The sequence below is a fragment of the Diaphorina citri genome, unplaced genomic scaffold, assembly GCF_000475195.1.
Source record: "Diaphorina citri unplaced genomic scaffold, Diaci psyllid genome assembly version 1.1 scaffold469, whole genome shotgun sequence".
In the NCBI taxonomy this organism is placed as follows: Eukaryota; Metazoa; Arthropoda; class Insecta; order Hemiptera; family Psyllidae; genus Diaphorina; species Diaphorina citri.
Window position 1 is genome coordinate 47,243 of NW_007377904.1, and position 26,876 is coordinate 74,118.

General features: G+C 39.0%; 1 protein-coding gene across 1 annotated transcript in view; it reads left to right on the forward strand.

The window, feature by feature from the left end:
• The window catches only part of LOC103509121 (RIMS-binding protein 2-like), a 54,417-nt gene that overhangs the window by 22,750 nt on the left and 4,791 nt on the right, over positions 1 to 26,876 (forward strand). Inside the window, exons 5-19 of the mRNA XM_026823530.1 lie at positions 4,088 to 4,268; positions 5,989 to 6,200; positions 6,677 to 6,920; positions 7,788 to 7,922; positions 9,379 to 9,387; positions 11,414 to 11,584; positions 11,971 to 12,128; positions 14,517 to 14,682; positions 15,231 to 15,393; positions 15,994 to 16,213; positions 16,846 to 16,950; positions 17,573 to 17,690; positions 17,886 to 18,004; positions 19,183 to 19,287; positions 19,769 to 19,882. Of these exons, the coding sequence (XP_026679331.1) occupies positions 4,088 to 4,268; positions 5,989 to 6,200; positions 6,677 to 6,920; positions 7,788 to 7,922; positions 9,379 to 9,387; positions 11,414 to 11,584; positions 11,971 to 12,128; positions 14,517 to 14,682; positions 15,231 to 15,393; positions 15,994 to 16,213; positions 16,846 to 16,950; positions 17,573 to 17,690; positions 17,886 to 18,004; positions 19,183 to 19,287; positions 19,769 to 19,882 (2,220 nt within the window). The remainder of the gene's footprint in view (positions 1 to 4,087; positions 4,269 to 5,988; positions 6,201 to 6,676; positions 6,921 to 7,787; positions 7,923 to 9,378; positions 9,388 to 11,413; positions 11,585 to 11,970; positions 12,129 to 14,516; positions 14,683 to 15,230; positions 15,394 to 15,993; positions 16,214 to 16,845; positions 16,951 to 17,572; positions 17,691 to 17,885; positions 18,005 to 19,182; positions 19,288 to 19,768; positions 19,883 to 26,876) is intronic.

Below are 26,876 nucleotides of genomic sequence, written 5' to 3' on the forward strand. Positions count from 1 at the left end.
GTCGGCGCCATCGATAGTTATCGATAGTTCTCCTCCTCTAGTGTACATATTAAAAATGAAGATTTGAAGAAGTGGGCAGTTTAGTTAGTAAAAGAGATGGATAAAAGGATTTATTATTTTTTTTTTCATTGTGTTAAGAATGCCCACTTAAATGTTCGTCACAAATATGGTTCTACAATTGTTGCACCTAGATAAATTTCAGAAGGATAAATTAGGTGTATTCTTTTCGGTAAACCACTGATTTTTTTACTTTCTATTACCTACTTAATTTTTTTTTTACTACACATGTTGAATGACTTGAAAAGTTTATACCTAGGATTAAGATGTTAGTTTTATACTTTATCTTGATTTTATAATATAAGATTACCTATACTTCCTTAGGCAAAAGGCTCTTGGCTGGCTGCACTCTCTCTTTTTCTTTCTGCAATGCTCATTAATACCGCTCTTGTTTCTTCACACCGCGTCCCATCAGCTGTTGGACAAGAGCATCGAGTTTCTGGACATCCCCGGGAAGGGTCGATGTCATGTGTATATAGCCAGGTGAGTCCATCAGGGCTTCGGGAGGGTGGGTAGGGTGCTGGTTCGATATCCGAAAGATTGGTATTTTTTTTTTTTTTTTCAAGTTAGAATGATGATTGATTGACTGCTGTTCGAAGCAGTTAGGTAATTACCTAATTGCACCTGCTTTTATGAGGGAAAACAAAACACAATCCACAAGTCCACACTTTTTTTAGATAGTACCTAGGGTGCTGGTTCGATATCCGAAAGATTGGTGTTTTTTTTTTTACTTTTTTTTCAAGTTAGAATGATGATTGACTGACTGCTGTTCGAAGCAGTTAGGTAATTACCTAATTGCACCTGCTTTTATGAGGGAAAACACACTCAACAAGTTCACACTTTTTTTTTTTAGATAAATGTTTCATCACCGTTTTTATTTCGTAGCAATGAAACAACTGCTACATTAGACGCATGTGGTCTGTGTCGTAGATGTGTTCAGATGTGTTCTGTAGTATGTTCCTCATCAGATGTGCGAGAAGAGACACAAAACTTCCCATTTAGGTGCAGAAAGTAACCCGTTGAAATGTTTACAATCGAAATAGTATTGTGGTCCAAACCATAAAACTGTATCCACACATAGTCAACATCGTCCATCGATGAGGTGAATCGATATTGTCGATGCAGTGTGCGGTTTCAGTCAACATCGATTGACGTCGTTGACTATGTGTGAACACAGCTTTAAGCGCTAATTTTCATTTGAAATTTTCAATGTTGAAATGTGTTTTGAAACTAACTTGTTGTTTTTCTTGTCATGCTCTTTCTCTTCTTGTGATCAGGGTCGTTCACAACTTCAGTAATCTGATTGGTTGCTTTCAAAGTTTTCAACCAATCAGGATGCCGAATTTTAGATTTAAACTTAAACCGAGTTTAAACTCTGATTAAGTCCCCTGCCAATAGTATTCTACTGAGCAGATATTCTTGCCACCAGCCTAGTTAGCTTGGAGGTTAGCCTGTCTGCCTGGTAAGCGCTAGGCCGTAACTTCAATTCCCGCTCGGGGCGGCTTTTATCCTAAGCAGATGAGATTCGTTCTCGGAACGGCTGGCTTTCTCCTATCCTGTCTTTCTTGTCTCTTCGATTTCGGGACGATGAGACCTTAGCAGTTACATTTCCGTCTATCAAACCTCTTGAGAAAAAGAAGGGGCCCATTTTTGGGGCCCCCGTTAAATTGTGAACGACCCTGTTTTGTGATCTTGTGATTTGAAGTGAAGTGTTTTATATACATTTGTAAGTGAACCCAATCTACTTGGCAATGGCAGTGATGGCACAAACTAAAGTAACGCTGCGCCAATTAAACGTTTCCTTCTCCAGGAACCGATTAGGGAAATTGGTGTTTACACCTATATGGTGTGATTTTAAACAAAAGACTATTTCCTTCTCCAGGAACCGATTAGGGAAATTGGTGTTTACACCTATATGGTGTGATTTTAAACAAAAGACTGTTTGGGTTTAACTTTGAAAATTTAACACTATTTGATCTTTTACATTTTAGATCTTGTAAGCATGATCATTGTAAATCTTGCGACTCTTATGAGCAGGCCAGGTACATACCTCGTACCTACAAAGTACCCAAACATCCTCAATCAGGTAATAGGTACACTTTGGTCCTAGAAAATTCATCCTCCACCATATATAAGGTACACTTTGTACCTACAATATACATCCTGTATGAACTATTATGGTCATATTATTCTACCTACAAAGCATAAAAGGTGTGAATTATGCAATTATTGCTTTCAAGTAACGGAGAATATTCTAATCCTATGAAGAAGAATAGAGCTTGGAGAGTATAGCGGTACTCTAAATCAAATAATATAATAAGGTACACTTTGTACCTGCAATATAGGTACATCCTGTATGAACTATTATGGTCATATTATTCTACCTACAAAGCATAATAGGTGTGAATTATGCAATTGCTTTCAAGTAACGGAGATTTATAAGGTACACTTTGTACCTACATCCTGTATGAACAACTATTATGGTCATATTATTCTACCTACAAAGCACAATAGGTGTGAATTATGCAATTGCTTTCAAGTAACGGAGAATATTCTAATCCTATGAAGAAGAATAGAGCTTGGAGAGTATAGCGGTACTCTAAATCAAATAATATACCCCGCGATATGAGGAATGTTAATATCTAGTTATTCAACTTGAGCGTGAATTTGGACTGGAAATTACTGTGTGAACAATATGTACTCTTTGGTAGTAAAGCTTATGAACTTGAAGATACATACATATATCTACATCTCTATTTTGAAGATACATTACACCCTATCTTTTTTTATTGCTCATTCTGCTTCAATGCCAATAACCTTGTTTGCCATTTTTCTTTATGTTTTTGTTTTCTTATGTTTTTTGTTTGATTTGTTCTCGCCATTATTGACCGTGTATTTGTCTTTTTCTTAGCTTTTGTTTTGCTCACCATTGTCGGATCTTTTAAGCTCTTTCTCTCCTGTTTCTTGTGTTATCCTAGCAATAGCTAAGCTAGCTTGGTACTGAACCTCTTTGCTCAAGCACCAACCACCCTCACAACACTGAATTACAAGCCACGGTTTTATAGCTCTATGAAAGCGGATTATAAGAAATGCTTTAATGTCATTAAATATCATGGTCAATAAGGGGTACAGTCTTATTCAAAAGTACCTGAAAATAGGGTACCCCCCTTTTCAGCAGTAGTGTCTCCTTACAGCCTTATATTCAGAGGGTTTGTCAGGCAAAAGCCAAATAAAACAAGAAAATCCCACTAAACAACTACCAAGTGGGCAAATTCCCCAGTAAAATTCATACTCAAATTGTCTCTTCTGGTACTGTTTCTTGTTCTTTTGTTTCCTTCTCCAGGAACCGATTAGGGAAATTGGTGTTTACACCTATATGGTGTGATTTTAAACAAAAGACTGTTTGGGTTTAACTTTGAAAATTTAACACTATTTGATCTTTTACATTTTAGATCTTGTAAGCATGATCATTGTAAATCTTGCGACTCTTATGAGCAGGCCAGGTACATACCTCGTACCTACAAAGTACCTAAACATCCTCAATCAGGTAATAGGTACACTTTGGTCCTAGAAAATTCATCCTCCGCCCTATTTAAGGTACACTTTGTACCTACAATATACATCCTGTATGAACTATTATGGTCATATTATTCTACCTACAAAGCATAATAGGTGTGAATTATGCAATTGCTTTCAAGTAACGGAGAATATTCTAATCCTATGAAGAAGAATAGAGCTTGGAGAGTATAGCGGTACTCTAAATCAAATAATATACCCAGCGATATGAGGAATGTTAATATCTAGTTATTCAACTTGAGCGTGAATTTGGACTGGAAATTACTGTGTGAAAAATATGTACTCTTTGGTAGTAAAGCTTATGAACTTGAAGATACATACATATATCTACATCTCTATTTTGAAGATACATTACACCCTATGGGATTATTTTTTGAAAGGCTCTCTCTTTATCCATTCCTTCTCATACCAGTTTCTGCTCTCTGCACAACTTTTATCCTTCCCTCTATTTCAGGACGGGTTTTACGAGGGGGAACTCATGGATGGCCGGCGGGGCCTGGTCCCCTCCAACTACATCGAGAAGCTAACAGGCGAGGATCTACTGGAATTCTACCAGACCTATGTCCTGGGCATTACTCAGATTGACGACAGCGCCTCCACCTCCATACATCAGGACCTGGACTATATTCATTCCGGTAAGATTCTTCAAATTCAATTGATCCCAAGGGCAAGGCAATGCCTCTTTGATGTTTTTTTTTTTGGGCTGAAAAATACAGAATTGAATTTGTTTTTATGATTTGTCTCATGACATTGTCTCCTTTTGAAGATTCTGCGAATGTTTTCTTTCAATTTATTCTTCTTGACTGTGGCCATTCGAAGCAAGAATCTCTTTGCAGACTTGCAAAGTGAGTTGTTACTGCTAGATATAGTTTTATACCGTTTTAATAACAAAATAAATGTTCTCAAGTCAGATTGAATCAAATTTTGGCTAATTTATTAAAAGTTTGTGAGAATAAAAAAAAAAATCTTGCTACGGATGACCATGATTTTTTTTCTTCTTTGTTTTTCAGATATCTTCTCTTGAATGGTCTTACAGAAATGGAGCTTTTCTCCAGTGTTTTTTTATCCTTAAAATTACGGTTTTACTCTTGGCTTAAACAATCCCATTGGTTGTTTTCAAACTTGTCAGTCGAGTTGTTTAGGCCTGGGCCCACTTGAAAAAAAAAAAATTCTTGCTACGGATGGCCATGATTTTTTTCTTCTTTGTTTTTCAGATATCTTCTCTTGAATGGTCTTACAGAAATGGAGCTTTTCTCCAGTGTTTTTTCATCCTTTAAAATTACGGTTTTACTCTTGGCTTAAACAATCCCATTGGTTGTTTTCAAACTTGTCAGTCGAGTTGTTTAGGCCTGGGCCCACTTTTTGAGAACCAATCAGAATACAGCATTTCTAACCTTTTTGTCCATTAGGCACTTTAATACTCTTGTGACGTAGGTAACTTTGATCAAAAATACTACTACATTCGGATTGATTGATTCATTTTAATCGTGGATTATCTCAAAGAGTGGTCCCGGGCCTTAATCGAAGATTAAACCAATTTGAATCAACGACCATAATAAATACATTTGTAAGTGAACCCAATCTACTTGGCAATGGCAGTGATGGCACAAACTAAAGTAACGCTGCGGCTGCGCCAATGAAACCTACATTTCAGGCCAATCCAACCTGCATACAAAGCGACATCCAATTCCACCCAATTTGACCGTGGGTATCGGAATTCGGAACACTTAAGTCACCCCTGACTCACACATTGATCCGAGACTCACACATTCTATAATGTCATCTAATATGTATGTGTATAAATGTTTGCAAGTATCATAAATAAAGGGTATTATATTGATTCATTTGAGACTCACATTGATCAACCAAAGAGACCCAATTAAACCTACATTTCAGGCCAATCCAACCTGCATACAAAGCGACATCCAATTCCACCAATTTGACCAAATTTCATTGCTGAAATCTTATTAAATCCCTTACAATCTTGATTCTGCATACCAACTCCACATTTGAAAGAGTTCAAAGTTCTTTCTATTACTTTTACTTCTCTTTCTACTCTACTATCTCCCCATATAGTCGACCGGCCAATGATGGACGAATCTATATTGTCGAGGCGGTTCAATAAACATCGATCGACGGCCGGCCGGTCGACTACATACTTTAAGACTACCTTGTTTTCTTCTTTTACATACCATCTTTTTACCCGTTTTCTTCTGATACTTACACTCTTCTTCTTATAAGTACCTTTAAGTACCATACCATCATTTGATTCCTTGCGTTTCTTTTCGTTCCGCTTGCAAAGTAGCTTTCTAGCCCGTTTTTTCTTGTGTTGTGCTCTGTTCCGTTTCTATTAAGACGTGTTCTTCTCGGTGCTAGTCCCGCCTCCGAAGCAACTTACCCTGGAGCGCCAACTGAACAAGAGCGTCCTCATTGGGTGGAATCCGCCGGACAACACGCCTAGCTCGGCTATCGATTCGTACCATCTGTATGTGGACGGCGTACTGAAAGCTACTGTCAAATCCACGGAGCGGACTAGAGCTTTGGTGGAGGGAGTCGATTCAAATAGGGTGAGTGCGATGTGTAGGGTCTGTAGACTGGTTTTGACCAAGACAATAGCTTTATTTTACTACCGTACTTTTTTTTTGATTCCACCAAGGAGATTCCTCTTTATACGTAATAGCGCGACCCCACTTGCTGCCAAGGGCCAGTTATGTTTCAAAGATTGTCTGAAAGAGGGCCTCTGACTGAAATTTTTCTATTTATTTGATGAAAAAAATTCGAAGAATTAAAGAGTCTGCTCTCATTCAAGGGAGATATTTTCATACATAGGTTTCTGTGGGTAAACGGTTAACATAATGAAATATTCTTTGGCAGCCAGGGTGTTGAAGTATCTCTTTGGAGTAAGTACCACAGAGCTTAATAATAAAATAAGACTAAGCTATTCGCTTTCTCACTCTCATGACTTTGGTCGGGAAAGCCAGCAGCATGCGATTGTCCAGCCCTGGAGCCCTTTCTACCTTATTCTGACGCGACTCTCTTTCAGCCACATCGCATCAGCGTGCGTTCCATCACGCCCAACCGTCGCACGTCACGTGACGCGGCGTGCACCATGCTGATCGGTAAAGACGTGCCGCTATGTCCGACCAACGTGCGTGCGTCAAACGTGACCGCAACGTCAGCCGTGATCTCCTGGTTGCCTAGCAACAGCAATCATCAGCACACGGTATGCGTCAACAACGTGGAAGTGCGTACGGTCAAGCCGGGAGTGTATAGACACACCATCACAGGTGAGTGACACACTATTACAGGTACAGATGCCTAACAACAAGTTTTTTTTCCAAGAGGTTTGATAGAGGGAACTATAACTGCTAAGGATCCGCTGGAGTCGAGTGGATTGGAACAAATCACATGCCTTCAGGCCCACTCAGTGACGTTAGGAACTCAAGTGAGAAATTCCGTACCCAACACTAAATTTCCGTATTTTTGATGAAAATTCCGTAAATACCTTAAAACACTGCAGATTGCATAACTAGTTGATTAGGTTTTTACTCGAACCGAGAGTAAAATTTTTGTAACCAGAAAAAAATGGAGGAAAAAATCCAAGGAGGTTAGAAAGTTAGAATACAAATCCTAGCTCCATGAAAAGATCCTACAAATGAAATATTTTCAGTGTTGCCGGTCAGATTTCTGAAATTTCCGTACATTTTGCGTACGGAATTCCGTACATTTTGCGTCTTATCGTCCTGAAAGTGAATAGAGAAGGAGGACAGGATAGGATAAAGCCAGCCTTTCTGAGAACGAACCTTATCCGTTCAGGATAAAATTCACCCCGGGCGGAAATACCCGCGACCTAGTGGTTCTGCCTTATAGACCCACTAGGACCTTAGCATTTGTCAAGGGTCTAGGACTTCCTTGTCCTTGGGATCAATTTAATTTGAAGGTCTTATCGTCCTGAAAGTGAATAGAGAAGGTAAACAGGATAGGAAAAAGCCAGCCTTTCTGAGAACGAACCTTATCCGTTCAGGATAAAATCCACCCCGGGCGGAAATACCCGCGACCTAGTGGATCTGCCTTATAGACCCACTAGGACCTTAGAGGGTCTGTAAGCTAACTAGGCTGGCTGTAGATTAACATTAGATTCTCAAAATTTGCAGGTCTGGCGCCCAACACGGAATATCGAGTGACGGTGAGAGCCAAAAACATCCGGGCCCCCAACTACGATGACAAAGCTGTGGTGCCAATTGAGAAGTTTTCAGCCCATGTCGACTTCCGGACCCTGCCCAAAGGTAGTTGTATTTGTAGATGTTTATAGTGGCCTAATCCAAAGGGAAATCAAAAGGTCATAGGCCTATCACACCAAAAGACTATTGTTAGCCCTCGTTTTCCTCCCCAAAGTAGTTTCTTTGAGGTAGTTTATCCTAGCATTCCTAGGCCAGCCACTCACTATCAGGTTGACCTGACAGGTACGGCTGAACAGATCCGCCCGCCAGGTCCACCTGATACCATGATACCTGGTAGTACCCTAGACCCTCATAACCAGGCAAATATCTGCTGGGAATAGGTAATTTTATATCGATGGGACATTAGAGCTTATTAAATACTCAATCAAAATCTTGTGAGAAAACAAGATATTTAGGCTTACTTCAGGAAAGGGGCACAGATCCCCTGTGTGGGGGATTGAGGCGAAAGAGGCGAAAGGCTACCTATTTCAATGGGTGAATAGAGCGGCTACTTGGAAAAGCCTACTATGTTAAAAAAAATTGGGTAGAAGAGATAGCTTTCCCCTGATTTTAGTAGTGTTTTAGACCCCTCAAAAATCAATGTGGCCACCTAATTTATAGCTGTGCTCCTGTGTTGTATCTAGCTGGTTTATCTTACGTGTGTGTCGTAGACAAATGGTTACCATATGAAGCACCTATAACTAGATATATTTTATACATCCTACTATTGAAATCCCAATGTAATTCAGTGAGATAGACATCAAGATACAAAACAAAGTACCTACGATAAGAACATAATTTTATAATTTTATTTAGGTAATAATGTTCAGACTAAAAGATCCTTTTTTGCATTCACAAATTAAGCGATTTGGTCATAGGCAAATCACACTAAGTACCTACCTAGTACCTACCTCGTTATAAGTTATAAATTACCTACACGTTTGACAAAATACAGAGACAGACACCTTCACACGATTACCTAATGGACAACCAATGAAAACGGAGTTTGCTCCTAAAGGAAAAACTCTTCCATATGGACAGGTTGGTTAGGTCTTTAACCAGAGATGGTAGAGCTGGTCTGTCGGTGTAAAGCACACATAGTCGACGGCCATCGATCGGTGTGAACCGACGTCGATTAATGGTCGATGGAGGGCCGTCGACAATGTTCGGACACACCTTTAAGGACAAAGGACTTTTTTTGTCTCTCTAACAGTGGGTTAAAGATTTCCAAAATCATAGATTTTACAAGGTATTTTTTTTAAATCGATTTAAGAATAGAATAGAATATACCCTGCTTATACTGCCAGAATGAGACTGAAAAGTCCCTTTGCTCCCGCAGTCTAAGCAAGGTCTCATGTATTTGGTACAATATTTTCAAAAATAAATTACAATTTATTTAAATAGACCCTTGCTTAAATTAAAAAGGGTATTGATTTTCACTAAACATCATTGGTTTCCCATTAGGTTGGATCAAATTTATCATTGTACTTGTGTTCTTTATTGCTTTCGTTCTGGCGGAATTCAGGTTGCAAAGGTACAGTCCATCACTTAGTACTAATTCGAAAGCCGTTCTGGGTGTTCAGATTTGAAAAGGTCTCACCACGGTAGGACAACTTGTTCAATTAAGGCTGGTCTCACACTGCACGCGTAGACGGTCGACTTTTAAAGCGCGTAGTCGCGTGCAAAACCAAATCTATGAAAATCATAACGAGTCTATGTATGGCGTCAACCATTACCCAAACCTATTTAATTTAGTAAATTCTTTCCCTTTTCCATTGACAAAGAGACATGATTGATATTGAACTGAAAATTGTACCTAATGCCCTACTTATTTACTCACATGTTTGTAGAATATTCCCATGAAAACATTGAAGTAACAACAAACAAAGTATTTTTGTCCTCTATCTTACTACTAGTTCAGCTCACCCACCATTTCGACTTACCACACCCACATGCTAAGCTCTTAAGCTATTTCTATTACACACAAGTTACCTGCACCGGTATGCATAGTCAATTAGTCATTGACGAAAATTAATAAATGGTTAAATGGCTATCTCCTTAAATGTGGAACAAATTCTCGTATAAGTCAACATTTGACGAGAAACAGTACAAAAAGTGTTGAACCAAAAAGCGTATCCCTAAATGAGGGAATTTGTCCCTGAAAATAAATTTCATTTTTTTTTTTACATACATATATCTACATCTCTATTTTGAAGATACATTACACCCTATAATGGACATCAACGACCATAATATATGTAAATACATTTGTTAAAATTTTGTAGAATTTCTGTATATTTGGTTTGTGATTCAAACAAGGACATATTATAATTATGTATAACTAGACCATAAAAGGAATATACCTACCAAATTCCAGCTTTCTAGGTGTTGTGGTTCTCGAGATAGAGCGATCAGTGTGTGAATATGAAATGTGAATGAGTGAATGGATCTTTATGTATGGCGTCAACCATTTCCATAGGTTTGGTTTTGCAAGCGACTACGCGCTATTAAAAGTCGACCATCTACGCTTTCAATATGAGATGGACCTAAGTAGTAGCGTCTAGTTCTAGTCTAAACTTCTAAACGTAAATGCACACTAATATCACGTGAGCTCACTTGACGTGAGGGCAGTGTAGCTCTCATGAACGAAATCAAATGCGATACTATTATGGGAGAACTTTGAACAAAATCTTTCTGGGTCCCCATGAGTTCAAGTGACATGAGTGTAGTGCGTTTCTACCTTAATCATCGAATCGTGTTCCTCCACTTTTGCCACCGTGGGAGACTTTCAAAATCTGACCCCAAACCCTTTCGACCTTTCTATTCTCTTATACAACTCGGCTAATGTCCACATTTGTTCACCCACATAGTCTAGTCTAGAAACTCTATTAGTTCTTCTTACTCACCTTGCACTTTCACACCTCACAACACTCCCTCACATTCGCGCACAAAACACACGGTTTTACTATTTTTCTTACCCTTTTGCTTACTCTTCCCTAGAACTCACTAGAGTAGCTTCGATGTCAACTTTGGTTGGGTCGACCTAAAGTTGTTGAGAATTTGTATGTTTTTTTTCTCTCTTTTTGTTGAGTTCTTACGAGAATAGTTATAACAGTTGCATTAGTCCATTTAGCAGATGACTTTACAATTAGAATAGTCCATAAGCCATTTGTAGTAATGAGGTCACACAGTTCTAACCTCAGTCCCAAAGCTACAAATTATCAGGAATACTTACAAAGGGTATTTTAACACCTAGTTGATTAAAGTTTCAAAATTGGGTTTCAAAAATACTCCTTTGAAGTTGGGGCTCATTTGAGTTTTCTCGTATGCCTTTCGGTCTATTGAAACCTCCAATATTCTTAGGATTTAAGCAAGCCTGGTAAACATGCTATGATATTTTTATTTTTCGATTTGATAATAAGTAAAGTAAAAAAAAAAAAAAATGAAAGTGTGCTATAACCTAAATGAGCCCTAAACTTCACAAGTTCCCCCCTGTTAGAAACAAAGTTCCTTAGCGAAATATTTTCTATGTCACACGTTAGGGTCCCCTTTCTGTGCAGGTTTACCGGAGCCCCCCGTTGAAATCCAAGTGGAGCCGGGACCTCAAGACGGGACCTTGCTCGTCACCTGGCTACCCGTGACGGCAAATAATTCCACCAATCACGCGCTGGTCACAGGCTATGCTGTTTATGCTGACGGCAAGAAGGTCACAGATGTCGACAGTCCTACAGGTGAGTGATGAGTCGTATATTATTATGCTCCTCTGTGGGCGAAGAGGCAGCACAGAGGCCATTTTGTACTCATTGGGAGCAATGGCGCCACCACACTTGCTGCTACGGGCTACTTATGTATTTTCTATGGTTATCTGAAACAGTTTCTCTGAGCAAAATTTTGCTATTTCTTGACGAAAAAATTCCAAGAATTAAAGAGTCTGTCTCTCATGCTAAGGGAGATGGGTGCCGCGGAAAGATTTGAGTCTTGAAAAGTGTGCCGCGTGGCGACAACATTGGGAAGCACTGATTTAGAATTTTAGACTGTCGAATAAGGACGTTTAGTCCATTTATCTCAACAGCTTAATATTACACCAGTTTAACTCACTAATATTTCTGCCATTCAGGGGATCACGCACTCATAGACATTAACAAGCTAGTCGGACTCAACCCGCGACAAGTAACCGTACGCACCAAGTCCAGAGATAATCAATCCTTGGATTCTGCCCCAGCCAGTGTGCCCTCCCTCAACAAACATCACCACCACCATCAGCAACACGCCAAGGTAAATATTTGAAGATCTAGGCCGTCCCAAGAACTACCAACCCACCTGAATGTGACTCCTTTTTTTTTCAACAATCAACATAGTTTGCCATTTTCAACTGAAAAAGTATAGGTGGGCATATTTTTAAAAAATAAATGGGTAAAAATATCAATTTCTTCTTCATCTTTCGTAATAAAATGGTTTGTTCTATCCAAATAAGTTTCATCAAATTGTAATGAAACCTGTGGCTGAATAGCATTCCATGTGCAAATCGCCTTTCAGAATGATTTAATTATATCTGGTGTTTCCCCTATCAGAGGAAGAACATGGCGACTTTAAGCTGTGTCCACACATAGACGCCACCGATCGATGGTCGATCAACGTCGACTGAAACCGTACACTGCCTCGACAACATAGATTCACCTCTTCACCTCGTCGATTGACGGCGTCGGCTATGTGTAGATACAGCTTTAGATATTAAAGAGTCCATGGCCCCGGCCCTGTTTGTGAGTTATTAATATTATGATCAATATCCGTGAGGAAGCTCGGGCAACCCTCATAGTTTCTAAAAGACTTACTTCCGTTTACGTGAGATAGGAAATGCACCTACCTATCTATCACGGTGTAGGAAGGATTGGGGTTTAAATTTAAACCCTTTGGACGCTCAGAAACAATATCTGGGCTCCTTCCATGTCCCAAGTTTCCAGAGTTCCAAAGGAAAGTAAGTTTCCAAAAGAAATCGCAAGCTATCTCGTCATCAGATAATCATTTGCAATGTTTCCAGGAGGACGAGAAGAGGAAGCACAGTCGATTTTTCATAAATTCAGTCCACGGAGTTATTTACAGTTGCTCGATTGCCAAATATCGGGGATTGAACAGTTTGCATTTTCCACTCCGCGGAGTGAGGGATTGAGCCTCACAGATACTCGTACACCCGTCCCCAATCTCCTATTATTATGTCGCACCCGATGCGCTCATATTGCAGTTGGAATTGTCGTTCCGGACCGGCGACATCATCTACGTGTTCGGCGGCATGGATGATGACGGCTTCTACATGGGCGAGCTGGGCGGTCATCGCGGCCTCGTGCCGAGCAACTTCCTAGTCGAGGCGCCCGACTACGGCGATCCACCACCCGGGCACGGGCCTGGCGCACGGGGACCGCCGCTGCCCCCGCGGGAAGGCGTTCCGGCCGCTCGAGGCAGTCCGGGGACCGGCCCAGGCGGCCCTGGAGGAGGCGGATCGGATCCGCGACACTCCCGACGAAAAGGTAAATGAGCGTATTTTCTTGTCGAACTTTGTGTGATTCTGGGGAATCTGGGGATCGAGTGGGTTTTCTCGGGATTTGTTTGGATTTTACACCTAGGTTTATAGTCTCATGTTGACTTTATATAGGTCGGATGGCGCTTCAAACTCTTGACATTCGCGCTCCTTCCGGCACTCTTGATGTTAGTGCGAGAAACGGCACTCTAAAGGAAATGATGCACTAAAGAACATTTCTTTGACCAAACTGCTGATCCCAAATGGGTTTGTAAACCTGAAAAATCACAAAAAAAAAAAAAAAAAGAATGAAAAAAATGAGTCTCAATCTTCTGTGGGGGGACTAATCAGTCAAACTAAAAAGGGAGGTAGGTAACAATAAAATCAATTGTTCGATGATAAAATACGACCAAGATTACCTACTTTTTTTCTGAAATCTCCTGTCTAGATAGTAGGTGATGATTCTTCCTAATGTTAGACCTTTGAGGCCTTTTCTCTGAAGGCCTCTCTCTCTCTCTCTCTCTCTCTCTCTCTCTCTCTCTCTCTCTCTCTCTCTCTCTCGATCAACGTCAACTGAAACCGTACACTGCCTCGACAACATAGATTCACCTCTTCACCTCGTCGATTGACGGCGTCGACTATGTGTAGATACAGATTTAGATTTTAAAGAGTCCATGGCTCCGGCCCTGTTTGTGAGTTATGAATATTATGATCAATATCCCGTGACGAAGCTCGGGTAACCCTCATAGTTTCTAAAAGACTTACTTACTTCCGTTTACGTGAGATAGGAAATGCACCTACCCATCTATCACGGTGTAGGAAGGATTGGGGTTTTAACCCATTGGACGCTTAGAAACAATATCTGAGCTTCTTTCATGTCCCAAGTTTCCAAAGTTCCAAAGGAAAGCAAGTTTCCAAAAGAAATCGCAAGCTATCTCGAGACTTACTTACTTTCGTTTACGTGAGATAGGAAATGCACCTACCTATCTATCACGGTGTAGGAAGGATTGGGGTTTAAACCCTTTGGACGCTCAGAAACAATATCTGAGCTTCTTTCATGTCCCAAGTTTCCAAAGTTCCAAAGGAAAGCAAGTTTCCAAAAGAAATCGCAAGCTATCTCGTCATCAGATAATCATTTGCAATGTTTCCAGGAGGACGAGAAGAGGAAGCACAGTCGAGAGCGTGAGAGGGATCGCACAGCGGTTCCTCCTCACATGAGATCCCACAGGAATGCTCACGGCCAGGTGATCATAGACTCGGATGAAAATCTCAGTGATAAGGAGATCTATCCGGGAAACCATATGATTCCTTCCATAGGTAATAATACTAGTTAGGATAACTCCCATATACACAAAAAGGCCACTTTGAGACTTAGGTGTTGGGGAAAACAGCCCTAAAGGATGGGTTGAGCTTACGAATCTAGGTTAACTCCAGGGTAACAGGAACCGTAACACTTACTTATGGTTCGGGAAACTATTGAACCCACACAGATTTTCTCTTGAGAGGATGAGAGGTATAAATAAAACAATAAGATATCTCTATACTATGCTCTAAAGTAGTCCAAAGTAAAAATGTACTAGGCCAACGGAGATAGCACTTTGAACGCACCAGCTCCCGATGGATCACTGAAGTCAAATGACTTTACGCGTGTTTGGCATTCAGATGAGTAAACATTGGGTCGGCGAATGGAGCTTAAAAATTGAAACCCCTAGTCCGTAAAAACGTGAACAGCTATGCGGTGATGCTGAACCCTTGAGGCTCAAACCCACTGAGGCAACATGAAGCATGCATCAAGATCATATCAGTCCAATGCAAAACCTTTGAAGCATGCTGAGTGTATTAAGCCAGTGTCTTTTCCCTTCCAGAAATCACCAAAGACACCGGAGACAGCTATCCGGAGGACGACCCTAACTTCCGCCATGGTAGACACCACGGGAGGGGAGCACCACCCAAGAATCACGCCGAGAGGGGGCGACCTCCTCCACCTAATATTGCATCACACTCGAGACCTCTGCATGTGACAGAACGGTGAGAATATGCCTTGATTATCCTGCTGGGGTAGGACTGAATGGTCCCTTGTCCTCTCAGACCATAGTTTTACATAAGTTAAAAGTCCTTCCATCTATCCATCTCTGGTAGGCTATTGAAAGAGTCCCAGAGGATAGTTCTCTAGTAACTACAAATAATTGTATTTGTGCTATCAAATTTTGAGGTCTTCATTATTGCAAACAAGTGCGTTACCACTGGGTGCGTAACAAGTGCGTTAGCACTGGACTAGCCATTAGCCATCGTTTCCTAAAGGCAAAGCCTCGTTGAGACAGTCATAACTATATTCTGGCTATCTTTATTGTTAGCTGCTGATACAAATCGCAGTTCATCTTCTCTCAGATGTCCTCAAGCTCTTGTTCCTAAAGGTGTGTCCACACATAGTTAACGGCCGTCGATCGATGTAAATCGATGTCGATCGACGGCCGGTCGACTATGTTTGGACACACCCTAGGATCCTTCTAACTATTCTTCAAATAAACAAAAAAAAGCTGAGAACAAATTCAGCTACTACCATAAAGAGGTTTTTCAGCCCTACGCCGAAAGCACCTGAGAATAAAACTGCCAATCCTTGTATTCCAGGGACCAACAACCCCACTACATGGAGCGAGGGGGCAGGCACGACCGATACAGGGGCGGACCAGCCGGTGGGGGCCCAGGGGGCTCGGGCAGACGTGCCCAAACTGAGGACAAGAGGGTTCGCTGGTTCGTGGCCCTGTACGATTATGACCCGTTCACGATGTCACCCAATCCGGACTCGGCCGAAGAGGAACTGCCTTTCAATGAGGGAGATAATATTAAGGTAACTCTTTATCAAAGGCAACTCGTATCATACAGAGATAATAATAAGGTAACTCTTTATCATAGGCGACTCGTATCATACAGAGATAATAATAAGGTAACTCTTTACCATAGGCAACTCGTTTCATACAGAGATAATAATAAGGTAACTCTGTGGTATCTCAGAATGGACTCGTATCATTCACAAAAAGTCCATCCTGAGGCTTAAGTGTAGGGGCAAACAGACCCAAAGATGAGTTAAGCTTATACGATTCAGTCCAGTGGGTAGATTGAAATTATTGTAACTAAAAAGTTCATTGAACCCAAAATCAGTACATTGTACATAAAAAGTACATTATTGAACCCAAAATCTAATGGTTTTGGGTTCAATCGGTCCCATGGAGGTTCTGTTATCCTGTAGGACCCCCTCTTAGAGTGAATTCCATTTTTCATAGTTCACAAAACCAGTAGTTTGCAACTTAATACGCCGATTGAATTAAATCAGGAACAGCAAATTTCAAAGTATTTATACTACAGAGAGAGTTTCTAACTTTTTTCAAGGCTTTAATGGCGGAATTCTCACTTCGTGAGCTCTTCCACCCAGCAATTCAACTTCTAAACTACCTAACAATTCAATTTCTGGATGTATTTCAGGTGTATGGAACCAAAGACTCGGATGGCTTCTACTGGGGAGAACTCAAAGGCAGACGAGGTTATGTGCCTCACAATATGGTGGTGGAAGTGGATGATGTGTCTAAGGTACGTGGAACAGAATAGAATTAAAAACTAGAATAGAATAGAATAGGTATGCATAATATCTTGTCCTCAAGATGGACAGTTCTTCGTACGAAGACTAAAACTTACACCCATATTTATGAACAAAATGCTGGCTCTTAAGTTCGTGCTAAGCATAGTCTCAAGGCATTTGATTGGTCAATTTTGACTTGAGACTGATCTAAGAACGATCATTCTTGTTCATAAATACGAGTCTTAGAGTTTCACTTCACCCACAATAGGCAACTTACCAAACTCACAACACCAACAAAAACAATAACAACAACAGGAGCGTAGTATCCAGTACACGTGTAGAAAGGTCTTATTCACCTTTCCTTGAGGGATTGGAAAGTCCCTTGATCTGGATCTCGCAGTCGGATTCTGTCCTGTTGGACAGGCCGATTTATCAAACCTCTAAACCGAATTTTGTCCCTGTATCGCTTGAAACCCCTATTCCTCTACATATATCTCTCGTAATCATAATATATCAATGTACAATATTTCATCCTCCTCAACCTCCTCCTAAAACTAAAAGTTTAGGGAATCTTTCAAAGTTAAGGGAATCACACCCAAAATAAGTTACCACATTTTCTCTTGCTTTCCACAGACTGACGGCAAAAGTGACCGATGGGGTGACATCTATCAGAACAGCACAACCAAGAAGATGATCGCCCTCTACGATTATGACGCAACGCAAATGTCTCCCAACATCGATACAGAAGTGAGTATCTAATCTAAGTTCTCAGTGGTGCAGTGGTTAACGCGTTGGACTTTGGATCTGGAGGTTGGTGGTTCGAGTCCAAGTCAAGTTAGAAAATTTAGCGCAATGTATCAAGCCAGGAACGACATTTGTGACGAGCATTCAATGCTTAACACAATTAAAATTCCCTTAAATTAGGGAGATATATTATGTGTTTCAGTCGCCTGCAAAACCAGACCTATGAAAATCATAACGAGTCTATGTAAGGCGTCAACCATTTCCATAGGTTTGGTTTTGCAAGCGACTACGCGCTATAAGTCGACCGCCTACGCTTTCAATGTGAGACGGACCTAAGAAGCGTCTAGTCTAAACTTCTAAACGTAAAAGCACACTAATATCACGTGAGCTCACTTGACGTGAGGGCAGTGTAGCTCTCATGAACGAAATCAAATGCGATACTATTATGGGAGAACTTTGAACAAAATATTTCTGGGTCCCCATGAGTTCACGTGACATGAGTGTAGTGCGTTTTTACCTTAATCATCGAATCGTGTTCCTCAACTTTTGCCACCGTGGGAGACTTTCAAAATCTGACCCCAAACCCTTTCGACCTTTCTATTCTCTTATACAACTTGGCCAATGTCCACATTTGTTCACCCACATAGTCTAGAAACTCTATTAGTTCTTCGTACTCACCTTGCACTTTCACACCTCACAACACTCCCTCACATTCGTGCACAAAACACACGGTTTTACTATTTTTCTTACCCTTTTGCTTACTCTTCCCTAGAACTCACTAGAGTAGCTTCGATGCCAACTTTGGTTGGGTCGACCTAAAGTTGTTGAGAATTTGTATGTCTTTTTCTCTCTTTTTGTTGAGTTTCTTACGAGAATAGTTGTAACAGTTGCATTAGTCCATTTAGCAGATGACTTTAAAATTAGAATAGTCCATAACCCATTTGTACTAGTAATGAGGTCACACAGTTCTAACCTCATTAAGGTAACTCTTTATCAAAGGCAACTCGTATCATATAGAGATAATAATAAGGTAACTCTTTGGTATCTCAGAACGGACTCGTATCATTCACAAAAAGTCCATCCTGTGGCTTAAGTGAAGGGGAAAACGTCCAGTGTGTCGAGTCCAGTGGGTAGATTGAACTTATAGTAACTAAAAAGTTCATTGAACCCAAAATCAATACATTGTACATAAAAAGTACATTATTGAACCCAAAATCTAATGGTTTTGGTTTCAATCGGTCCCATGGAGGTTCTGTTATCCTGTAGGACCCCCTTTTAGAGTGAATTCCATTTTTCATAGTTCACAAAACCATTAGTTTGCAACTTAATACGCCGATTGAATTAAATCAGGAACAGCAAATTTCAAAGTATTTATACTACAGAGAGAGACTTTACCTTTTTTCAAGGCTTTAATGGCGGAATTCTCAATTAGTGAGCTCTTCCACCCAGCAATTCAACTTCTAAACTACCTAACAATTCAACTTCTGGATGTATTTCAGGTGTATGGAACCAAAGACTCGGATGGCTTCTACTGGGGAGAACTCAAAGGCAGACGAGGTTATGTGCCTCACAATATGGTGGTGGAGGTGGATGATGTGTCTAAGGTACGTGGAACAGAATAGAATTAAAAACTAGAATAGGTAGATATGCATAATAAATATCTTGTCCTCAAGATGGACAGTTCTTCGTACGAAGACTAAACCTTAAGGGTTTCACTTCACCCACAATAGGCAACTTACCAAACTCACAACACCAACAAAAACAATAACAACAACAGGAGCGTAATATCCAGTACACGTGTAGAAAGGTCTTATTTCACCCTTCCTTGAGGGATTGGAAAGTCCCTTGATCTGGATCTCGCAGTCGGATTCTATCCTATAGGACAGGCCGATTTAAACCGAATTTTGTCCCTGTATCGCTTGAAACCCCTATTCCTCTATATCTCTCGTAATCATAATACCTATATCAATGTACAATATTTCATCCTCCTCAACCTCCTCCTAAAACTCAAAGTTTAGGGAATCTTTCAAAGTTAAGAGAATCACACCCAAAATAAGTTACCACATTTTCTCTTGCTTTCCACAGACTGACGGCAAAAGTGACCGATGGGGTGACATCTATCAGAACAGCACAACCAAGAAGATGATCGCCCTCTACGATTATGACGCAACGCAAATGTCTCCCAACATCGATACAGAAGTGAGTATCTAATCTAAGTTCTCAGTGGTGCAGTGGTTAACGCGTTGGACTTTGGATCTGGAGGTTGGTGGTTCGAGTCCAAGTCAAGTTAGAAAATTTAGCGCAATGTATCAAGCCAGGAACGACATTTGTGACGAGCATTCAATGCTTAACACAATTAAAATTCCCTTAAATTAGGGAGATATATTATGTGTTGATAGACCATTACTTATTTTGTATGCCCAAATGAATAGCATTTGACCATTCAAATATCATAATGATCCACTTTTACATTGTTGCTTCAGTGTAAATGACTACGCCGCATGCGGCATGGTTGCCTAGTGTCCCCTAGCAACAGGCAACCAGCAACAAGCAATCCGCCGCAGGTCGCTGTTGCCTGTTGCTAGGTTAGGTTGCCCCAGTGTAAAGGTACCTTTAGACGAGACGGTCCGAAAATTGATGAAAAATCAATATTATTCTGCGTCTGAGAGACCTAGAAGTCGGAAACTTTTTCCGCCACGGTGTCTCAATCTTCTGTGGGGGGACTAATCAGTCAAATTAAAAAGGGAGGTAGGTAACAATAAAATCAATTGTTCGATGATAAAATACGACTAAGATCACCTACTTTTTTTCTGAAATCTCCTGTCTAGATAGTATAGGTGATGATTCTTCCTAATGTTAAGGTACCTTTACACTGGGGCAATTTAGGAAGCAACCGGCAACAGCAACCTGCAGCATGCGGCATTGCCGCGCCGCATGCGGCGAAAATTCTAAATTATCGCTCGAGTTGATTGATAAGGAAGTTTTGTACCACGTAGAGTCAAAAGTCGGAGTGTCCGAGTGGTAAGGAGTGTGGTCTTGGGCAAACTGCTGAGCGGGGGGGTGGGGGTTCGAATTCCACTGCGATCATTTTTTTGTACATAATTTTATCATTTAAAAATATTTTATGGATAGCCATAGTTACTTTTTTCATAATTTTATAGTTTATAGTTGAAAAAATAAAAAATACAAAAAATAAAAAAAAATAAATAAAAATATGAAAAATGTTTTTCATGTAGGTACCTACATTATCATGATGTATTTCACTCGGAAAAGATCAGAACTTACCAAAACTTACCCAATGATGTTATTATTTAATTTTTCACTCGGAAATGATCGGAACTTACCAAAACTGACCCAATGATGTTATTATGGTATTTTTCACTCGGAAATGTTCGGAACTTACCAAAACTTACCCAATGATGATATTACGGCATTTTCAATCGGAAATGGTCGGAACTTACTAAAACTTACCCAATGATGTTACTATGGCATTTTTCACATGGAGAGTTGCCAGATGCTGAGAATGGTTGATTGAGTTTAGTACAGAATAGATTTGTGAACTTTTTACAAAGTGCCTACATTTTATTTATAATTTCGTATTGTTTTTCACATTTATATTGGTTATATTAATCATCCAGATTTTCCAATAACAAATCGTTTCCTCATACTAAATATTTACTGAAATCTATAGCTACCTAAGTACCTACTATTTCATTGGAACTCTCCCTATTCTCACTTTATGGTGCAAAAGTGTGTGCGTTGTATTCGACACCAAAAAGTTCCCTAAGAGCCGAGCCTCCATTAAAGAACCACACAACCCTTCTCTCTTTTTCTCAATCGCTTCACGTCAGAGCTAGTGCATCGGGGATTTGTCTATTAGTTAGAAAACAAAATTTCCTCCTTTTTTTAATATTATTTGACATGTTTAGGTACTCAGTACTGGTCCGCAGGGCGGTATCCAGGATTTTGCCGAAGGGGGGGGGGGGGGGGGACTTTGAGACATAGGTGTACGGGAAAACAGCCCTAAAGGATGGGTTGAGCTTACGAATCTAGGTTAACTCCGGGGTAACAGGAACCGTAACACTTACTTGTGGTTCAGGAAACTATTGAACCCACACAGATTTTCACTTGAGAGGATGCGAGGTATAAATAAAACAATAAAATATCTCTATACTATGCTCTAAAGTAGTCCAAAGTAAAAATGTACTAGGCCAACGGAGATAGCACTTTGAACGCACCAGTTCCCGATGTATTTTAAAGGCCAGAAAAGGAAAACAACCCCTAAAATTAGATACCTACCACAAAAATTGATTGTAATTTTATTTAGGGTTAAATGGCGAAGATTGTCTTAGGAAAAACAAAAAACCGTCCATTTATATTTAATTGTATTTCAATAAAGGGTTCATTTTATTGGGCATTATTTTAATAGATAAATATGGTTCTTGGGCTAGTGTAGGTACAGTAAGCTGACATGATTTCAAATTTTGCTCAATTTTGGAATTTTGTACCAAGGTTGTCCCGCAAAGAGATGATTTGGAGAAATATTGTTTCGCCTTTCGTGATCAAATCTGCTAACTGCCAACGTAAACGAAGCATTTTATATTTTTCCATTTCCATTATTCCTGCTCTGATTATCCTTTCCACAGTTCCTTTGAAATAGTAGGTTTACACTTGTCATTGTGGTTTTCAAAGTATTACTATTTTATGTTAGGTAAAATTCTGACAAAACATTTAATTTGAAGACAAGTTTACTATTCACTATTTATTATGGGCCGGACACTTCTCTATACCTGCTTAAAAAAATCAATCTTGTACAAATAGGTAGTAGACTTTTTGCCCAAGAACTTCAACATCCCACAGCTATTCTTCTGTACGTGATTTATCTAATTGAACCTGTTCAGTGAGTTGAAAATTGTCTTCAAATTAATTGTAAAAATACCTTCAGTTTCCTTCAAATCCAGCAAAATCCCTACACGATTCTTACACAAAACATAAATACAGAAAAAACAAACTGGAATCATGAATGATTTCCATTCTAATTGTACAAAAAATTATTGAAATTTGTACGTCACCAAAATTGTTACAAAAAGGAGACCTTCAGAAATAAAACGGTCGTACATTGACTTTGAGTATGCTTTTAGCACTGTGGGACGATCTTTTAAAAAAATTGAAATAAACTAAGATTCCTAATCAGGGTTATAAAGTTTTTAGTCTTTTTAAGATCAAATTGAAATAAATAAAAGGCATACCTCAAGGATCGTTCTTTTTTCCACCAAAACTTGTTACGATACCTACAAAATAGTTAAAGGGGTGACGAACAATTTCGCGTTTCACTTTGTTTGATAAACTATCTCTCTCTTCCCTTCTACCCCTGGTTGTGCCTTGAAACTTTACTATTTGACCCTCTCTCTCTCTCTCTCTCTATGGCTGTGTGTCGATGTATGCTATCTCTCTCTCGCCATACACTAATTTTTCAAGGGACGGCTAGAGCTCTGTCCAGAGTCTCCAGTCCTCAACATACCTACCTACCATTGACGTTAAGTAACTTTGTGCATGGTTAATAAACAGACGGGTGACGTCTTTGGCGTGCACTCAGCCTAACAAAAAATTTCTCTATTAATTTCTTCCCCATGAATTCGTACAAGCTGAACCCATCTTTTATGGCTGTTCGCCCCTACTCCTTAGCTGCAGAGTGGGTTTTTTTGTAAAAGAAAATAAATTAATTAATGAAGCCATAATAAATAATCATTACTCGTATGTTATGTATAAATTATTAAATGCCCATACTTATGAAAAGGAGAAGATACCTATTAGTGATTTCTGTTTTTTCTCCCATTTACCTTCCTAACCCTTCAACTTCGTCTGAAAGTTCATTTTGTGTTATAATTTTCTTTGTCCCTCCAACATAACCCTTTTTGCGAAGGATGTGTTTTGAACTCATCCTTCAAGTTGCCTTTCGAACGAAAGGCAGATGTTTAGACACAGTTTGCCCCAATACTTTCAAATAGAAGCTCACGTTTAAAGAAACCGGCAATAAAAAAATGACAAAATAAATACACACGGATTTACAGCACCAATCCTAAAGAGCCATCCGACAACCGCGCACACACAAACAAAAAGGGTTACACCGTTGTCAAACCTATCTACTTCTCTGTGTTTATGTTTTGTTACCCCTTCACCCCCACCCTGTACCTCTGTTATTATTTGTTTTCTCTGTGTTTTCAACACGTTTTTTGCGTTCTACCTAACCCACTCCTGAAATCCTACTCGTCTGAATCTGTTTTTCGGTTTCTTTCTCTCTCTTCTTTTCGTTGTTTTTTCTTCTTGTTTTTCGTCTAGATCTCTCGATAGGTCCACCCGACGGTAGGGACATGCATCACACTCCTACAGTACAGGTAAACAAAAGTGCATTCCCCAACATATAAATGTTAAGATATGTTTGTCACAAACAGGATGCGGTCAGAGTTGTAGCCGAATGTCTCTAGTAGCGCCGTCAAACTTTCTTGACTTGGCGGGGTGGAGCACTACCGCGCTCCTTAGTCCAAATAGCAAAACAAATTGAGGGGAGACAACTAAAGCCGAGGGAAATTTACTCAGATTTAGTTTTGGGAGAGAGTGATAATGGGAAATTTAAAAGAAACCATTTGTAAACTACATAATTATGTTTAGTGTCCAAGATAGCTTCTTCGGTCGGCCGCCCAAGTTGGTTAATTCTGACGTTCATAAAACGGCCGTCTTAGTTGATTTTCAAAGATAAGGGAAACTAGTTAGAACCTTATGATTGCAATGAAAAGGATATAGAAAAATTCTAAAATACTCTAAATGTTAAAGAACAAAAACTGCAACCTTACAATCAGACTTTTCTGGGAGTGCATATTGTAGATTTTAGGTATCTTCTTTTGCTAAAAATGTCTCCCCTCCAATATTTTCACCAATCTTATAATGGATTGCCTAGTTGATGACGTAAAATTGGGCTCAAATATTGCCTGGTTGGCTAAAATTTATTAACTGTCAGTTAAACTTGAATTTCAGTGGCCTTCAAGCCAATGTTTGCGTCCGAAATGTGACGTCACACTTACGCGGTCCGGCTACAACTCGACTCGCATCGTGTATAAATGTTTAAAAGATATGTTTGACACACAAATGTGATACATGTTAATATGTTTGACCCTCTAAATGTGAAAGATTTTGACCCATTTTCACTTGCTACACACAACTTTTCTTCAAAAAACATCAGTGTTGAAACACGCTCCGCCCCCAATTTCCCATTTCTGTGTTTTTCTGTGATACATTTGAAGAAGAACGTTTTTATAAGATTTACAATGTTCTTTGGCACTAGCTTAAGTGCTTTACAGTCTTTTTCTAGTCAGATTTAACGAAAATTGTACCTAGATAAGGCTTTCTTGTCTATTTTCTGGGCATGACAGGCATTTTTGTCCTATACCCTTTGAACTGTTGCCTTCATTCAAGTTTTCTTCAATCTATCAGAACCTTTTCCATGTATCCATTATAGTAGTCTGTTTCTCATTAGGTTTTGTACTTTAAACTTAACGAACCAGCTTTGGTTAGTTCACTTTATTTAAAAGCTAGGGTTTCCAACTTTTCATTTATTTTACTCTAACCGTACTTCTAGTCTTACAACATATCTCTACACCTACATTATCAGCTTGATTTGTAGACAGCCGTGCATTGATAAGCGTAGATATAGGCTTAGCATTTGATCTCACATTTTAGCTTACAATGTTTACCGCTTTGTAATCCAATTGAACTTTTGCTAGGATTGAAAATTACAGACAAAATCTCGAATATTATTATCATAATTTGTTTTAAATTGTCCATTATTTCTTTCTATTATTTTATCAATTAGATGTAGCCTAAAGATTTTAACATAAAGCACTGTAAACACATATGCTCCCGCTTATAGAGCTAAAGTTTTATCATACATTCTCATATTACTTTGCAACATTGTTTTGATACTCACTAACTGTTCTATTATTTCTTTGACATGACACTATCTAACATTTTTAGTTATTCCTTTCATAAGATTCATATTATTTTTTATTTATTGGTTTTTCCTTATTCTCCAATGTTTCTATTATTCTTCTAACATCATCTCTTTCTGTTTCGACATTTTCTAACGTTACTTGAGGCTATCCTTTTATATTCCCTAACATTTTATTTTAGTTATTCCTTTCACTTTCTATTATTTTATCAATTAGATGTAGCCTAAACATTTTAACATAAAGCACTGTAAACACATATGCTCCCGCTTATAGAGCTAAAGTTTTATCATACATTCTCCTATTACTTTGCAGCATTGTTTTGATACTCACTAACTGTTCTATTATTTCTTTGACATGACACTATCTAACATTTTTAGTTATTCCTTTCATAAGATTCATATTATTTTTATTTATTTGTTTTTCCTTATTCTCCAATGTTTCTATTATTCTTCTACCATCATCTCTTTCTGTTTCGACATTTTCTAACGTTACTTGAGGCTATCCTTTTATATTCCCTAACATTTTATTTTAGTTATTCCTTTCTTAAGATTCATATTGTTTTTAATTATTTCATCTAATTTGAAGAGTTTTCTTACAGTAGTTATGTATACATAAAGTTTTTTTTTATTTGAAAATAATCTGGAGCATCTTTTTATTCTCTTTCCATCCACTTCTTTAATTTCTTCGTCTACTTTCATAATATCTACCTCGTAGTTAACATCTGAAACCTGAAACACTTTGATAAACTGGATACCTATATTAAAACAAATTTAATATTTATCTATGGATTTTAGATTAAAAAACCCCTCACAAATACTCTTATATGTATTGTCATCTCAAACTTATTGATACTAAGATATGTTTCAAAATATCCATCCATTTGTTTTTCTATTTCTTCTTCAAATGTCTTGGTGTCACTTCTTCCCCCTTTCCTTTCATCAGTTCTGCGTCATACTTTGTTGTGTACCTACTTTTGTTTTATCCACAGAATTCGTTTTTATTACTTACTTTCTATTTTTTTTTTTTTATAATTTGATTCCTTGGGTTTCATTTTTTTGATACCTCGTAGTCTTTCTTTAGATGGGTATTATCTTTCAAGTACATAGCCTAGGTATATATAGGTACGTAAAGTTTTTTTATTTGAAAATAATCTCATCTTTTTATTCTCTTTCCACCCACTTCTTTTATTT